Below are 18616 nucleotides of genomic sequence, written 5' to 3'. Positions count from 1 at the left end.
AACATTTCTCATTTTCATTTAGTTTAATGTTAATATTTATTACATATAAGTGAATGAAAATATTTGATTAGTTTTAGTTTTAGTTCACATTAATAACCCTGATATTACTGGATTAATATAATAAATTACTGGATTAATAAGAATCTAAAGAGAATTACTAATATGAATAATGGAATAAACATTTTTTATACAAAATGTTAATGACACTTGTGCTTAATTATCATGAAAATGAAATTTGATTTTGATTTTGGGTTGACCTGAGCATTTAGTGAGATTAACCCACATGTGTGCTCCTTACTCCTCCAGTCTGGAACGTGAACATGAAACACGGCACAAGCTGCTCTGCAGGAGGATAACAAAATAGATTTTATTTCACAGGAAGAGGTTATCCATTTGATATGCTTTTAATATGTTTTTAGAGTATTTTATTTAAATACAATACAAATAAATAATATAGTTATTTCAAAGCAGTCCAAAACTGAAGATACAAATTCCCCCATTTACTGTACATTCCCCACTATCGTTCCCAGTGCGACGCATTCAGCCTTAGAGCCGCTCCTATACACGATCTTCATGTCCGTTAGAAATAAATGATCTTAGAAATATGATCCTATTGAAGAGAGCTTGAAGGAAACTCTTGCACACATAATCCACAATAACAGATGAAATATGTTCTCTGAAATGGAAATGAAATATTCATGACCTTTGCTGTTTTGAGAATGTTTACCACTTAACATCAGCTGGCATGAGCATAAAGTTATAATGAAGGAGCAAGCAAAGAGAGGCGCGTGTGGACAAAGTCTCTCTCTCCATCCCGTCAGCATTGCAGAACTGAAGTCACAGCATTATGGGTAAGAAGTGTGTAGCTGTGTTCTTCCTGCGGGTTTTTCTCCCACGCAGAGACTTCCCACGAGCGCTCAGACCTACAAACATCTGTCGTTTCTTGTTCCTCCACTCGGCGGATGCGTACGTGTTGTACCCGTTCTCCTCGATGCGCTCCTTCAGACGGCAGTTCACACCATAGTTGCTCTGAAATGCAAGAAACAAAGAGTTTATTAGATTTCCGGCAAGGAAAACCACACTGTGAAAAAATATTGTTGGTTTAACTTAAAAAAGTAAGTTTGCCTTAAAATGTTAAGTTGATTGAAATTAAAAATTTTAGTTAATGCAATGAAGGAGACTGGTTTAATCAATAGAAACTCAAAATATTATGTAATCTGAACCACATTAATTATCTAAATTGATTTGATAAAAAGTTGTGAAAACAACAGTGCAAGGTCATAGTCATGCTGGTTTTTGAAACATGCTGGTCCAACATGGTCTGTGTATCAGCTCTGACTGAATAACCATTTAAATCTCATTCTCAATCACTTATCGCTTTATCACATGTGATTAAGTTCATCACATATGACGTGTTTATTGTATTAAATACTAAAATAAGTGAGCTATTTGTACATTTTCCCTCAAAAAAGCATTGGCTGCATCTTAAATCGCATACTTCCCATATAGTAAAACAGTATACGACAAACTAAGTATGTCTGAATTCGCAGTGTTCATAAAAAGTCCCCGGATGACCTTCTACTTCCAGTGAGATTCTGAAGTGTGCATATGATGGACACTTTACTATCCCATGAGGCCACGGGAGAGGATTTGTGAATGGTGGAGGGACACATGATAATGACAACGTGGCGGATGTAGTACGTCCAGATTACATTCATACACACACTCACATACTTTACTTTTTAGTGGTCGTGAAGTAATTACTTATTCAACAATAAGTACCTACTCAAGAGAGTATGTGATTTCGGACACAGTACCAGTCTGACACAGCAACACTAACTCAACCAATGGCGTGAGTTTGGGGCGGGGCTACGTGTTTGTTTGACCAATGACAGATAGTGCTGCAGAAATTACACACAACACCTTATTTTCCAGTGGGTACAGCCTAAAACAGGGGGTTGGTGTATATGGACCCCTCGATATGAAGATTCCTTTGTAGAACTCTCTCTCTATATTTTCATGTATAAAGCCCTACTTATACAAATAACAATAATAATAGTATGTTTAAAATATGATATTTATATTAAGTAACAGAAATGTCAACTATGTAAATAAACTGTCTGACAATATAATCAAATAATTTAATAGTAATTAATAAATTAAATACATTTAAATAGTAAAATTTTATTTTATTTTATTTAATTTTGATTTAATTTAATTTAATTATTTAATTATTTAATTATTTAATTTAATTTAATTTAGTTTAATTTAGTTTAATTTAATTTAATTTTATTTTATTTTATTTTATTTAATTTAATTTTATTTAATTTAATTTAATTTAATTTAATTTAATTTAATTTAATTTAATTTAATTTAATTTAATTTTATTTAATTTAATTTTATTTCAGCACCCCATTGTGGCTCACTAAATATTCCCATAAATGAAGTTTAAAAAAAACCTAAGACTAAACTCCAGGTGTATTTTGACGTAGATCTGGTGCAGGACACCCACCGCTCCGTACAGTTCTCCTCTCTTACTGAGAGCCAGGTACATGTTACTGCCGAGACCTCTGATGGCAACGATCCCAACATCCACTGACGTGATCTCCAAAATACCTGAAACACACAACACGTTAACAGTTAACGGAACAATACAGAGGCCTTCATGTGAAACAGTGCAAACTATTTAGGTGAACTATCTCATGTTCAGTTTTGCTAGCTCTTGCATGAGCAAACACTCCTCGCTTTTTCTTCAGCAATTGTAAAAACATTGAAATGATTCCGTTTCTGCTTTAAAACCTCAATAAGGAATAACATTTTGGGGAACAAATCAAAGGGTGTGTGTATGTGCGTGTTTCTGTGAAGAGGTCAGAGGTGAAATTACAGTTTTGTTTGACCTTTGCTCACTGGCAGGTTTTAGTTCAGTTGTCAACACACACACACACATGTGACGCTGGTTATCAGACTGTGATAACCCCGGTGGCAGCGAGTGTGAACCCTGGGGCTGCGGCTGCGGGGGGTTTGTGCGGCTGCTCTTTGATCAGAGTAAAAGTGTGGAAAGATGCTTCTATCACGACAGCTGAAGCTGCTCCTCTGAACAGTTGTGCTGCCCTCCTACCAAGAGCTTCCTCAGATCTAAAACACTCCTGTTCACTTCATCCACTGATAGAGTCGGTGAGGCACTGGGTTATGTTGCGGTTTATTGTGATCAGTATTAGTCAATATTTGTGTTTTTCTTAATTGTCGATATCAGTTTGATGCTCATGGATGCAGATCATCAGCGGAAAATCATCTTTGTCCTGCATTTTTGAAATGAGAAAAACGTTTAATGAGAAATCTCAATCTCTTGTTTAATGTTTTGGTTTTGTTTGTATACACATAAAACTTAAATTATTAAATTAATATTAAATAAGAATGATTAAATACTGAATTAATGAATAATGATTATGAATTTATCTTTTAAATATGACAGATAAAATGAACATTGAATATAATAAATACACTATATATATATATATACACACTATATATATACATTTGTAATTTATAATATTCATTTTATCTGTCATATATATTTTAAGGATAAAATAATATATATTCAGTATTTATTTCGGGGGAAATCAGAGGTCTAACTAAAATAAATTATTTAAAAAACTACTTTTATCTACATTTCATGCAAATTTCTAAATTTCTAATTTTCATTTAGTTTAACCTGATGTACTAAAATAACTAAAACTGAATGAATAAAATCTTTTCTTTTTTTTTAAATAGGCAAACCACAGAACTAAATCTTAAACTAAAACGAATGAAAATGAAATGAAAGAATTAAAAAAATATATATTATGAAATTATATAATGTCATATTGTCAAAAGCTAATGATAATTGTTTGGCCAAATTTTCTCTAATTATAAGTCTGAATTTCTCCATTTGTTCTCCCTTTAATCCCCCTGATGATTATGAGAAACAATTGAGATATTAAAGAGAACTCATTTGTGATTATTTTTCCCCAATTCAAATTTATTTTTTAATTTTAAGATTCTAATAAGCAGTTATCCGTTTTCAACTGTATATTGTCTAATTTCACTTGTGTATTTCACTTGTTGTGTCATACATAAAATTCTAGAACTGTAGTGGGTTTAAGACCTTTTTTATTCTTTTTTTTTATTTGCGGCCATAACATAATTTTTTTTTCAAACAACAATATCAGACAACATTTATTTCATGCAAGCGAGAGAATATGTCCGCAGGTAGCGTTTGCACTCATCTGTCCGTGTGTGTGTGTGTGTGTGTGTGTGTGTGTGTGTGTGTGTGTGTGTGTGTGTGTGTGTGTGTGTGAAGTGGCTCCATTGGGGTCTCGGGTTGCAGGTATCAAGTGAGACGGTAAAACTATCTGAGTGCTCTGTGTCCTCTCAGCGCTGGGATGAAAGCATGAAAGGAAGGAACGACACAGACAGGATGACAGTGAGACGGATTAGAGAAGCTTCAATGATCAGTGATCAAAGATGAGAGCGACACCAGGCTGAAGTCTACTGCAAAAAGCTGAATGAAGCTCTCCCACACACACACACACACATTCAGACTCCAACCACCAACAAGTTCATGTCAGCCTGCCATATGCTTGTACCACACACACACACACGTTTGCTTAGCTAACTAAATGGGGGCGTAATGGTTTTTATACTGAACAAACTGCATATTCTCTCCCCTTACACTAACCCTACTCCTAAACCTACCCATCACACAAAACTTTCTGCAATTTTACATTAATTTTTTTTTTTTAATTGCTTTATTTTTATACCAGATTTACAAATGAGGAGATTTTGTCAGGTTTTGGTCACTTCTGGGTACAAATTTGTCCCCAAAATATAGAATCCCCACTAGTCAAAAAAGTCGAAGTAGGCTGATGCTTAAATACATGCTAGGAAATGTAATAAACTGTGGTTACATATGAAGTGCTTTACAAAACTACTTTTTATGGATGATTTTGAGGGGAGAGCAAAAGAAAAGCAGCCGATAAATGTCCATCGTACCAGGGTTATTATTAGTTAAATAAAATTAAAAGCATATGTTAACTGAAATAAAATGTATAAAAAATGTAACTTATTTTGTTTCAGCTAGTTGGCATGGAAACTTTTCTCAGTTTCATTTAGTTTTCATTGATGTACTTAAATAACTAAAACTAAAAATGAAATAAAAAAGTAATCAAAATGGCAAAAACAAACAACCAAATTGGGAAACGTAAAAATAAAACAATTAATAAAAACTATAATAGGCTATCTCACTAACACTGCATCATAATGTTTAAAAAGCATCCCAAGATGCACCTCATAAAGTTGGATGATGAATGGCAGGCAAGTCCTGATTTTGCCGAGACGTTCCCGGGTCAACATATTTTGTTGATCCTGGAACAACATTCCTGTCCGAAAATTACCCTATCTATAACGTATCACTAAAATCAGAGGGGAAAGATAGGTGAATAAGCACCTAACCCTGTTTGAAACCCTAAACTTGACCTAAACTGTAAACGTTTCCCTCAAATCTGATTGGTTGATTGGAATCAACAGGATCAACAAAGATGTTGTCTTGGGTGAAATCAGGTTCTGCAAATGTCCAGAGTTGCAGAGCTAGAATCTAGTCAGAGAAGAAGCTCAAATATATATATTTTTTTGCATGTTTTGGTCCCTATTTATTTCCCATACCTCAGTTTATGTAATTTCACAGTTTTGATGACTGCACTTTTACACTAAAATGAACAAAAACAGCACTAATTTCAACACAGAGCCACACTCTGAAGTTCCATGTCGGTGAGGCCACACTTAACTAACCACTAAAGAGAGATCGGAGAACAAGCCAAGCCATTACAGTAAATGTGTTCGTAATCCCACCTTAGGAGCCAAACACCTGCGAGAGCGACCGAAGGCGAGAAAGCCCTCAGCAGATGTCGAGCAGCGCACCAGGAGGTCAACTTTAAACTGGGTCTATCTGCCCTGGTTTGTCTTTGCACGCTGTTGTTTTCCCTCGCGCGTCATGCTCTGCTGCACGTTACTAAACGCTGCGTCTTTGGCTTGCAGTTGTTTGCGCAGACGTGCATTTTCCACAGCGCTCTGCCAAAACTGGCCGTGTTTTTGTGCTGGGATGATGATGTCTGGTGCCTAAAAAAAGCTAAATCAACAGTTGTATTTTCTGAGATTACAAAACAGCATTGCATCATGCCTATTTGTCAGTGATATGGAGGCGCTTGCGTTGGTTTTATTGTGTTGGTGGAGTTGTGAAGGCATCTGTGGCACACATGGCAGCGATCTCGCACTGTACTGGTGGTCTCCTGTACGTCCGGCTCATGCCTGAAGCGTCCCGACTGCTTCCTGAGACAACGACACTGAGGATGTTTGAAGACATGATAGCAGACGCAACAAATAAACCCTGTCATCGCTGATATTTAGTCTTTACACAAAAGGAATACACAACTGGGCTAAATACGTCCTTCAAAGAAAGCCAGTGTTCAATAAAACATGTTGGGGAAAAAAAAACCACATGGTATTTCTATATGCTACTCCAATGCATTTCAAAAAATACCATGCGTACACTGCAAAACAAGTTGTAAATAAGACTACTGGAGTATGTTTTACATGACAAACCTATTTCAGTCTCTCTACTTCAAAATTTCATATTCAATTTGTTACTTAATAGAGTGATGCAGGTGTGATGTCAGAACCCGGAAGACTAATTCCTTCAAGATTTTCAAGTTTTATAATGGGGTTTTTAGATTTAACTTGACTATACTTTAATGTTTCCCTGTTTACACCTGGTGTTTTAATCCATCTCTTTAGTCCACTTCCAACTATTTTTGATTTCTTCGAGGGGAGAGTCTATGGGTGGGTAAATGTGGACTTTTTCAGATCTTTTGATCTAATGGACCAAGTAAGCTCATGCAATTTACATATGAACACACCCGGAGACAACGGAAAAAGACATGGAGATCATCAGGTTTAATTTCTGCTCTGACAGCCGCAAGACCAGCCGAACGCCGTGAGTGTGTGTTAGAAATCAGGAGTGGTGAGAGAACATTGTGATTGGTACGTTTTTCGTCTTCAAACCAAACTTGGGTCTTCAGCCGACAAAATTTAAATCCCGTCTGGCTAGCGCTCTTCCTATAATGTTACTCATTAGTTCAGTAGACGGAGAGTAGACGTCTGTTTGAACGCATTCGACCACATGAGCGTTTACACTACCGAAAGCAATCCGAACTTCCTCTAGAAGTGGTCAAAAGTGGACAAGCTCAAAGCATTTTAGACTCTGTTTACACCTGTGTTTACCATCGTCCACTTGTGATCCGATCAACCAAAACCCTTCTTAATACCAGGTGTAAACGAGGTCTCAGTTGGACGTTAATCTAACATTTTGATAACGTTACAACTGCACTTACTACTTTAGATGGTTTAGAGAACATTCAAAAGTCACATTGGTAACACTTTATTTTGATGGTCCCCGTTAGACACTCTCTTGGCTATATAAGTAACGTTGCACCAATACATATCAACTGACTCTCATTAAAGTATTAGTAGACCGTCTGCTTAATATCTGCTAACACTATTTTGACGCTCCACCAACAGACATCGTACTGACCATAAGTAACTTTGCAACTACATGCCAACTTATTCTACTAAATCTAACATACCCTTACAGAGTCTACTAATACTTAACTAGTACTCTATTGAGAGTTAGCTGACATATAGGTTGACATATAGTTGACAAAATGATAAAAATCCGCTTAATGTTTTCTCCAACGTTCACATAAGTAAGAAAAACGCTTTTAAAACTAATATTCAGTAAATATCACTGTCTGTTTGTTTTGCTAATTGGCCTTTTTAGCATGTGGTTTAGTTAGCATGAGCCCTTATTAGCATCAAACCCTGTTCCAGTCAGACAGACAGCAGACTTCTGCTTTATCAAACAGGATCAGGATACACGTGGGACAGCTTTACACTGGAATCCACATAAAAGCTCATAAATCTGTTGGAGTCTCTCACAAGGACAGACCAGACGCTGAGTTAAACACCCCCACTGCGCTATAATCATCAGTCTGATTCAATTCCCCAAGACTTTTACGTACAATTCAATTTGCCACACTCAATGTAGGACACGTCCTGATTTTGCGGAGTTAGACGCGCTCCTGGGTCAATATATTTTGTTGATCCTGGAACAACATTCCTGTTAAAAATAATCCTAAACATATCCCTAACCCCTTAACCTATCAGAGGAAGGTGAATAACACTGAAGTAGAAGCACCTAACCCTGTTTGTAAGCCTAAACTTGACATAAACTGTAAACTTGTCCCTCAAATCTGATTGGTTGATTGGAATGTTTTTTTCAGGATTTACAAAGATGCTGATCCAAGAACCTGTTGTACTTGGTGAAATCAGGTTCTGCCAGTGTAGGACAACAGCAAAGTTGTCCTTTTCAATTATTATTATTTTTATTTTTAAACATTTATTGTGAGACATTCATATCTAACCATTTTTAATCTTTAAAATTACAATTGCTGTTGTGGAAGTACATACAAAGTACATAAATTTTACTTGTGTAGTATGTGACATATTTTTGAATGTGAAACAGGACAAAAATAAGTAAATAAATGACAGTAAAAGTAAATAAAACTGATTGGATTATTATGCACTGATGAATCATACAGGAACATACGATGTTGATTTAAGGTTGCTATATGGATGCTTTTTTTTTTTTTTTTACTTGATGTGACTCTTAACAACTGCTTTTGATAACATAATGTATTCAGATTGTAATATATTTTCAGAATTTTCAGCATCATTACTCCAGTCTTCAGTGTCACATGATCCTCCAGAAATCATTCTAATATGATGATGTTTCTGGATTATTTGATGAATAGAAAGCTTAAAAGAACAGCGTTTATTTGAAATAGAAATATTTTGTACCATTATAAATGTCTTTACTGTCACTTTTAAGCAATTTAATGTGTTCATGCTGAATAAAAAGCATGTATTTCTTCCTGACCCCATTTCTTTTAGGATTACATTACTCCAATGACCTGCATCTAACATTATCCGAAACACAGATCATACGTTTTTGACATGAGCTGTTCTGTATCATGGGTCATCAGAATGATGTCACACCCCTCTCAGATCCCTTGTTTCTGTTTTTCCCAGCTAACGGAGTCTTTTCAAACGCGTGACATCATTCAGAAGCACCTCAAAGGCCAGTGTTTCCCAAATCATGTCTTGCCTAAGGACAGCATCACTACTGGAGTATCCATTTCCACCAACACTGGATCTGTGCTAGAAAGACTAGTGTAATTTCACCCGCGGAGGATTATTCTTTTGTCGGAGGCCATTGCTGAATGTGAAAGACGCTCACCTTTGATGTGTCGCTGGTGATATTCACATCACGCCATTCATAAAACTCGAACAGTAGCCGCCCTGTTTCTCGCTCGGACGTATCCGTAAGGTTCAGGATGTAATGCTCTACATGTGTGTTGAGCAAATATGTTCAAAATATGTCAAAATGTAAAATCTTACAGTAGTGAAAGAAAAGTCCAAGCTTTTATCAACCATTAAAAAAATCCAAAATGTACATTGGTTGAAAATTTTTTGGTCAAAAGATTTCCATTTCAAATAAATGCCGTTACTTTGAACTTTCTATTCATCAAAGAATTTTCTATTTGTTACGGTTTCTGTAGAAATATTAAGCAGCACAACTGTTTTTGACTGATAATAACAAGTTAAATTAACGATTTCTGAAGGATCATGTGACACTGAAGACTGGAGTAATGATGCTGAAAATTCAGCTTTTCATCACAGGAATAAATTACATGCAAAAAATATTGAAACTTACTTTAAATTGTAATAATATTTCACAATATTACTGTTTTTACTGTATTTTTGTTCAAATTAATGCAGCCTTGATGAGCATAAGAGTCTTCTTTCTGAAAAGTATACAATGATGTTTCCTGCTTCTCAAATAGTTCACCCTTGTGCTTCAACAGTGAATCAGACTGCTTTTCTGATCAGATTTGATCAAGATACTAAACCTGCGATCAAAAGTCAGAGATCTCAATATGAATTCAAACATTTCTCATCAAATTCAGGGCAAAAGAGGGCACAACTCTGTACTCTTACTGTGTGTCAACAATTGTTTCATTTGTGTCTATTTTTACTTCTAAGATAAACATCTGATATCTTTGAGCAGTAACATTGTCCTCTGGGATTACATGTTGAACACTGTCACATTTGATCTCACCATCAAGAAACTTTAACCGAATGTGATGTTTCAGTCTCTCATGAGGCTCTTTAGGGCTAGTTAAAGTTGAGAGCAGTTAAGTGAGAACATGTGTATTACTGCTGCTGTTCCCGACACATGTACACACACGCACACACACACACACACACACACACACACACACACACACACACACACACACACACACACACACGAGTAACATATGCTTACCCCTATAGACATAAAAGCAAGCAGCTGTGCTGTACACCGCTTAAATTAGCTCCTCTTATGAATAAATGAGTTGTGAAATTTAAAAGGACAGCACATAGCTTTTGAGAGATGCGTGTTTGCCTTTAGTTAAGCACTAAAATGCTTTTTCTAAGGCATACTTGCTAATAAAAACACATAAAACTAGAGCTTACTTGTGCAAAACGCGCTGCCACAATGATGAGGTGTTCCATGTGCTTGATAGTGCACTGCTGATGTACTGAGTGATTGCTAGGATGATCTGAGTGGTTGTTAGGTGGTTGCTATGTTCTGAGTGATTGTAAGGGGGTTGCTATGATGTTCTGAGTGGTTGTTAGGTGGTTGCTATGTTCTGAGTGATTGCTATGGGGTTGCTAGGATGTTCTGAGTGGTTGTTAGGAGGTTGCTAGGATGATCTGAGTGGTTGTTAGGTGGTTGCTATGTTCTGAGTGATTGCTATGGGGTTGCTAGGATGATCTGAGTGGTTGTTAGGAGGTTGCTAGGATGATCTGAGTGGTTGTTAGGTGGTTGCTATGTTCTGAGTGATTGTAAGGGGGTTGCTATGATGTTCTGAGTGGTTGCTAGGTGGTTGCTATGTTCTGAGTGATTGCTAGGGGGTTGCTATGTTCTGAGTGATTGCTAGGGGGTTTCTAGGCTGGTCTGGGTGATTGTTAGGGGGTTGCTATGATGTTCTGAGTGGTTGCTATGATGATCTGAGTGGTTTCTATGTTCTGAGTGATTGCTAGGTGGTTGCTATGTTCTGAGTGATTGTTAAGGGGTTGCTAGGATGTTCTGAGTGATTGCTAGGTGGTTGCTATGTTCTGAGTGATTGTTAGGGGGTTGCTAGGATGTTCTGAATGATTGCTAGGTGGTTGCTATGTTCTGAGTGATTATTATGGGGTTGCTAGGATGTTCTGAGGGATTGTTAGGGGGTTGCTAGAATGTTCTGAATGATTATTAGGAGGTTGGATTTTCTGAGTGATTGTTAGGGGGTTGCTAGGATGTTCTAAGTGGTTGCTAGGATGTTCTGAGTAGTTGTTAGGATGTTTTAAGTGTGTCTACAAGTGGTTACAATAGTATTCTGAGTGGTTGGTGTTTACTAGGATGTTAAGAGTGGTATCTAAGTAGTTGGAATTGTGTTCAGAGTGGTTGCTAGGGTGTTCTGAGTGGTTGCTAGGGTGTTCTGGGTGGTTGTCAAATGATATGGCTTGAGTCCTTCCTTCAGTGTAAGTCTGTTTTCCCCCATTTCTAATTTTATCATCCAGCAAGAGAAAACAGTCTGATCACCTGATGATTGCTGATGATGTTTCAATTCACAGCTTGGTGTGGATTTGTGTATTCTGGCTGAGTGTTTTGTGTCTGTTGTTTTATCAGAGATGAGGCTATCAGAAGGAAACTGACATGCACACACACACACACACACACACACACACAGATCTGACAGACATTTCCTCTCAACGCCTGATCACCTCTGAGGGCTTGATTACATGTTTACACAGTCAGATGTCACAGTGATGTCTGATGCTACACAAACACACATTGCCCTCTAACAGGGACAACTCAAACACCCGGTACATATCCATGCATCTCTAATGACCTAAAAACATTACAATTAAACAGTGCACTTTCTATAAAAGTTTTCATTTTTCATTTTTTCATTTTTTTCTGTCAAAATATGTTCTTCATATCAAACTTTTATTGCTCAGAGGTTGCTCCTTTATATCTCAAGAGACTCCTTTATGTTTCATTTAAAAGTTCACCCAAAAATTTAAATTCTGTCATTAATTACCCTCATGTCGTTCCAAACCCTTAAGACTTTCATTCATCTTCGGAAACACAAATGAAGATCTTTTTGATGAAATCTGAGAGCTTTCTGTGCCTCCATTGACAGCTACACAACTGACACTTTGACGCTTCAAAAAGTTCCTTAAGAGATTGTAAAACTAATCCATATGAATAGTCATAAAGTTAAAGAGCTGATATATGAATGTGGAGCAGCTCATGGAAGATTTTGATGAGAAATATTTAAGATCTCAGACTTTTGATGGCAGTCTGTGGTATATCCTGTACACTTTGAGACTAGTGGAGATCTCTTCTGAAACTCAAGAGGAAACTCACTGCATGCTTTACCCAGCAGAAACAAATGAGACCTTAAAAAGAAAGTTTGATTATAGAAGCACCAGACAAAAACAACCACACGCTTCTGAATCAAGATGCCCATCGTCTTTGAAAAGGAAACACACACACACACACACACACACACACACACACACACAGAGAAAACAGGAAGACCCTTATCTGCACATGGGCTCCATATGAGCAATGGCTAATTAACTTTAGCTAATGTTAACCAAAACATATTTTGCATTTCACTGATGGGCTCATAATACATGAAACAAACCACAAACTATCTAATAACAGACACTTGACTCTATTATGGACATATAGCCATTGAAAGCACAAGCGTAACCCTTGATCACATTATAAGGGATGTGTTTCCTCTGCTGTGTCAGGGGAAACATTTACGGCAATATGTGGGTTAATTGCTCTCAGATTTCTGGGTGTCAGCAGGACACAATTACGCATTTAAAAGGTTATTACAGCCAATAGCACCATTCTTTAATGGCCCATTAATTTTGTTTGTTTTATTAGAGCAGCTAATTTCATTTATGGGGTTTAAATATTAGTATTATTATTCTTGTGAGGTTCATTAAGATAGAACAGCCATTACCCCTGAATTCACATCAGGTGTTTAAAAAAAATATATTTTAAAAAGTCATTAACAAATATTGCAACATAATAATTCAACATTCAAATAGAAATGTCATAAAACTTTTAATTCATGTGAATGCACATGAGGTAATTTGATTCATATGTGAATGCACATGAGGTAATCTAAAAACGATCTAATTTAATGATAAAAGTATTTATAACGTGTTATAATATTCTTATTCATAAACTGATTATAAATTAATCTGGATTTTAAAATTCATTTCATGTCACAATATTCAATATGTTTGCCCAATGACTTAATCCAGAAACACTTCATAACTTCCAGAAATAAAAGGAACTAACATTATTGAATATATAGGCCTATTCATTCAACTTTATTTTCATATATATTCATATTTTTTAAATACATCAACTACTGATCTGAACTAGGCTATACATGTATGTTGGGCAATTAATGAAGTTATTCTAAATGGGTTTAAAACTAATTATACCAAATTAATTTAATTCTTCTTATTATTAGCCTATTATTATTCACATTAAAACAGAATTGGGTTTTTTTTTGTACATAATTGAATTCTAAATGTAAATTCAGTTCATAACTTCCATAAGATTAGCCTATAGTCAACATTCAAACATGTTAAATGTAGCCTACATTTTAATCAAGATTAATACAACTATAAACTATGCATTTAAACTTGATTAATAGCTATATTTTCACAGTTATAATGTTCACAGAGACGTTATTAAATTTCACATCGCGATGTTTTTGTTTGGCCATTAGCGACGTGATTCTGAACAAACCGAACGTATTCTGAGGTAACTCACTGTAGGGATCGTCTTTTCTCTTGGTGCCGTTGACTCTCCCGTCTTTCCCGATCCTAAGGAAGAACTTCTGGAAGGAGAAGAGTTTCCTCTGGCGCACGTCTCCCTGGAGGTGCACGTAACTGCGCACATGCCGGCCTGAGGTGGAGGTGGATGAGGATGAGGATGAAGATGAAGAGTTGTCGACCCTGAGCGCCTTCTGCACGGGACATGCGCGGCCACAGCTGACGGAGACCGCGAGAAGATACACGACACACACCGATAAGCATGCAGACACACTCTTACTCACTGTCCATCTCCTCATGGTACTCCTCATGGAACATGCTGCTCAGTGAATGTGCATGGATGCCTCTCGCTCCAGAGAACTCCACATAAGACCAGTGAAGAAACCATGAAGTTGTGGAATTAGGCGAGTCTGTGAAGCTTCTGATGGTGAGATAGAGCACTTTATTAATCCCATTTGGGAATCATTATCATGGCAAAACTCATTCCTCCTGCGTTTCCAGGGAATGCACGTCAAAACGACCCTGTTCCTGGCATCCTGTCTCCTGATGTGATCTTCTACCTCCAGGATGGTCATAGAAATGCTGCAGACTCTCTCTCTCTCTCTCGGTTCCTCACCCCTCCCTATACTCCTGTCTGTCATTTTACGTCCCTACCTCCATTCTCACACTCTGCCCCTCCTCGCTGAATTCCCTAGGTGTGGGTTTGTCTGATAGGGCTTTTGTGAATGGCTGTTATCTGGAGCTCTTTGATAGTGGACTAGGAAAAGAGCACAGACGCTTGCAAAGATGAACAAACCTAACCAGAGGCCACTCTTGATTGGTCCCATCTGATGATAAGAAAGCTTTTAGTTTGATAAAGTTTGGGAATCATCATGTTTTGTTTTTTCCTTTCGTCGTGGATCATGTCCCTTTCACCTCGTATGATATCCTGAGGCATCTGAACAGTCAAGACAGTGGTTTTGTCTGTTACACATTACATGTCATTTTTATTCTGCGGAGCATGGTTATGAATTTATTACTTTATCAGAGCCACAGGCATTTAATTAAGAATCTAAAGCAAGCGATCTAGGTCAAAAAGTCACAAAACCTTTAGAAAGTTCTAAATTGTAGATATAAAAGATTCGAAAAGATTCAAGACACAACATACTTAATATGAAGGAATTTTCTGTGTTGATTTTTCAAGTTTTACATGTATTTTACCCCTAAACCTAACCCTGCCCATAAGTTATCCCTAAAATCAGAGGGAAATGATAGTGAATAACACTGATGTAGAAGCACCTAACCCTGGTTGTAAGCCTAAACTTGACATAAACTGTAAACGTTTCCCTCAAATCTGATTGGTTGATTGGAATGTTGTTCCAGGATCAACAAAGATGTTGATCCGAACATGTCGCACAGTTCATCCAAAAAGAAAAACCGTCACCGTCTTGCTGCCTCAAACCACTTTCGTTCTTCAATTGAACGTAAAATGAGACGTTTGGAAGAATAATTACACTGCTCTTGTCCATATAGTGACGGTTCATAGTGAGCGTGCTTAAAAAAAACACATAAAAACAGCATAAACTTGACATAAAACACTAAAAAGTAACCAAGTAACACAAGTTACTTTTTAGGGAGTAACAAAATATTGGAACACACTTTTAAAAGTGACTTTCCCCAAAAATGCAAGTCATATGAACCACTTTTATGCTGTTTTTGTAGTGTGTCTTGGACTTCTTTAAACGTACGAATTGACAAAAAAAGTAACGAAAAGTAAATAATGACAATCGTTTTCAGGTAAACTATTCTTCTACACTCTTTTATCCGCTAAGACTGTTCTATTGCTATTCTATTTAGAAACATTTGTTGCTTTGTAAAATCTCTTCAAAACAAGAATTAAACTTCTCCATTCCAGCCCTCAGCTGAGTGGAAAAGTTGTGTGACTTTTACAGGGATTGCATTGATCCCACCCAACAGATTTTTATGGAGTATTGATGAACTGAAATGTGTTGCCAGTGACCAATGGTTTGTGTGGTTTGGTTTATCTGCTCAAACATCCCTATCTTATCTGCATTTCCTGTTTTCCACCCTAAAAGCCTTTGCTGGATTCTTCACTGGAAATGAGGTTGACTTGTTCCCCTTCTTACGATCACACCAATAATGTGTTTATTCTTTCTTGAAATATGCAATCATAAAAAGTCATAGCGCCTTAAACCTTATCCAGTCCTAGTCACACATTCCTGCATTTTAACATTCAGTGAGTGTGCAACATGCTTCTCTTTCTGTGAGGCTTTGTTTTCGTAACCCAAGGATAAAACTCAAATAAAGTCAAATGCTGCAGTAGCCAACAACCGCTCCGTATGCAATCTCACAGTCATGGATTTGATTTGAAAAACGTGCAATAGTCAATGCAATTGAAATGTGGCCTTTCCCATCTCCTTTTCGGGCCACATGTAATATAAGGAAGATTTAGAGGACTTGTGCGGAAGCTAGAGTTTTATAACGGTTAGTTTTATCTCAGTAGATCTATCTCACGGTAATGCCCCTCAAATCCAAGCGTAGAGTTAGAAACAGCAGTAATGCTCGAGTTCCAGTGAGAGACTTGCATCAAATAAGAGCATACTTACAAAGAACATTGAATGACAGTACAACATGTTTGTTATATGACATAACTAAAAAATAAATACATAGTAGTGGCCAAAAAATGGCTTGTAAAAAGTAACATCTTCACCCTTTATTTAAATCTTATTAAAAGTAAACCTTTCCTCAGCAAGACATGATTTAAATGGGACCTGTAATGCAAAGTTTATTTTTAAATTGTTTTTGGATTTGAAAAATCCATCCACTCTATTTGACGTCCCATCAACAGGCCCCGCCCACTTAGCTCCTCCCCTTGAGTGAGCTGCACACAGTCCGCCATGTTTGTTTATCTCCTCGCCAGAACATTTAACAGCAGCATTCAAGTAAGACATTTATTCTTTTTAAAGCTATTAAAGTTATTCAGTCAAGATCAGTGAGTGATTTTCTGTTTTTCTTTTGCTGTTTGATTCATAACAGCATATATAGCAGTAAGTACTGTATATTACCCTGTGTACGCAGATCTAATATACACATGTGATTTCTTTCCCTGCTGCTTACATTCACAGACATAACCGACTGTGTTTACGTGAACTTTGTGTGTTTTTGAGATAACCTTGTGTGTATTTGATAGTTTAAGCGCAATAAGACATGAGAGAGAACTTAGTTCTCACTAACATTTTTGCTCATATCCGATTTTTTTTGTTTTTTGTATAGCTGTTCACATTGTTGTTTTAAATGTGACCAATATCAGATCCTAGTGTGAACAGGTCATGGTCCTGGACTGAACCACATGTGTAAAAGAACAATAAAAAGACATTGATAAAGTCATACGAAAGTAAACACGGAAAACATTAAAGTAAGCGTTTACAAGTTAATTTATAGTCTGATCTACTGCCAAAGTCAGCGAATTTAAGCGCAGACAATATAAAAAACAAAGTGAGGATACGAAAAAAGAGCAGTTTTTAAACATTTATGATACGAGCCCTCATGTTTTGCTTGTATGTAGAGCTGTCACCGTAATACATATGAGCTCTGACACATCACTGTCCTTCCACTGACTACCTTTCGCAACGTCTGGTATGTAAAATCTGACTCACGTGAGTGCAGAATTGTGACCAATGTGAATCTAGAGTGACTTAAATATTGCATGAACTCCAATATGACTGTGTGACGACTTATGTGTGTCATCCCTGTGTTGATATGGAAATGTGCCGCCTTCCAAAGGAGTTATTGGTGGGCGTTCTTATTGAGGACACCTGCTGTTGGTTTCCGGTCTCTTCCTTTAAAAAGGGCCTGATGACAAGTGACTGCGGGACGGGCGCGGCTGCATTTCGGACCTTGCTTTGTTTGCGTTCTGTTCATGTTTTGCATCCAACATTTCTACAGCTCATTACACTTCATGCATTCACTTAACTTTACACCACTGATTCCTGACAGTCTCATGTCACTTTATTCTTTTTCTGTATAGTTTTCTTTTGTTAATAAACTTCGTATATTTTTTGGCACTTTTGGCGTGTGTCCCCGTCTTTGTTGCGTCCTTTTGAGCCATGGGGCGTAACAAATGGGGGCTCGTCCGTTTTTGTTTGATAGTTTGCGAATGATGGAAATATTTGATAAACTCATTTGTTTTGTCGAGTTTTTGTTTTCGATTTCGGTTATTCGTTTAAACATAATTTGAGATGGTTGTTTGTTCCTGACGTTTTGAGGGAAATCCTATTTGAATAATTTGACGTCACGGCGCAATTTAGTTTTGTGTTGGGGACCACCTGACAGTGATTTGTGCAGTTCGCAATGATTTGATCGCCGTTTGAAGTCACAGACGGGTAAGTAACTATTGTGCAAATTTGTTTTTTACTTGGAGTTTTTCCCGGTTAGGTTAAGCGACGTGTTTCCTTTGAGACATGTCGGTTTTGTTGTTTTTGTAGTGCTGTGGTGAAAGCGGGTAGTAGCGGTTGTCTCGGGAGCACTTCCGTGGTGTTGTGAATTGTCGCTAGTCTAACTA

The 18616-nt window shown here is 37.0% G+C and overlaps 1 protein-coding gene across 1 annotated transcript; it reads right to left on the bottom strand.

Moving 5' to 3' along the window:
- Positions 1-344: 344 nt before the first annotated feature.
- fgf10b (fibroblast growth factor 10b) lies at positions 345-14635 on the bottom strand. Its single transcript, XM_084414620.1, has 3 exons — positions 14054-14635; positions 2513-2616; positions 345-1029 (listed from the first exon to the last, which is right to left on the bottom strand). Exons 1-3 carry the CDS (start codon positions 14364-14366, stop codon positions 838-840), a joined length of 609 nt encoding a protein of 202 aa, XP_084270746.1. The 5' UTR covers positions 14367-14635; the 3' UTR covers positions 345-837.
- Positions 14636-18616: the final 3981 nt, after the last annotated feature.

Source organism: Rutilus rutilus (assembly GCF_951802725.1).
Source record: "Rutilus rutilus genome assembly, chromosome: 7".
In the NCBI taxonomy this organism is placed as follows: domain Eukaryota; kingdom Metazoa; phylum Chordata; class Actinopteri; order Cypriniformes; family Leuciscidae; genus Rutilus; species Rutilus rutilus.
The sequence above is the reverse complement of the archived record's forward strand: the minus strand, read 5'-3'. Positions and strand labels throughout refer to the sequence as shown.

Bases quoted from the DNA above. Each gene is read 5' to 3' on its own strand.
- fgf10b (XM_084414620.1), bottom strand. From the start codon at position 14,366: ATGAGGAGTACCATGAGGAGATGGACAGTGAGTAAGAGTGTGTCTGCA. The intron at 2,617-14,053 runs GTGAGTTACCTC...TGTGTGTTTCAG, and splicing joins GAGAAAAGACGATCCCTACA to GTATTTTGGAGATCACGTCA. The intron at 1,030-2,512 runs GTGGGTGTCCTG...CTTGCATTTCAG, and splicing joins GAGGAGAACTGTACGGAGCG to AGCAACTATGGTGTGAACTG.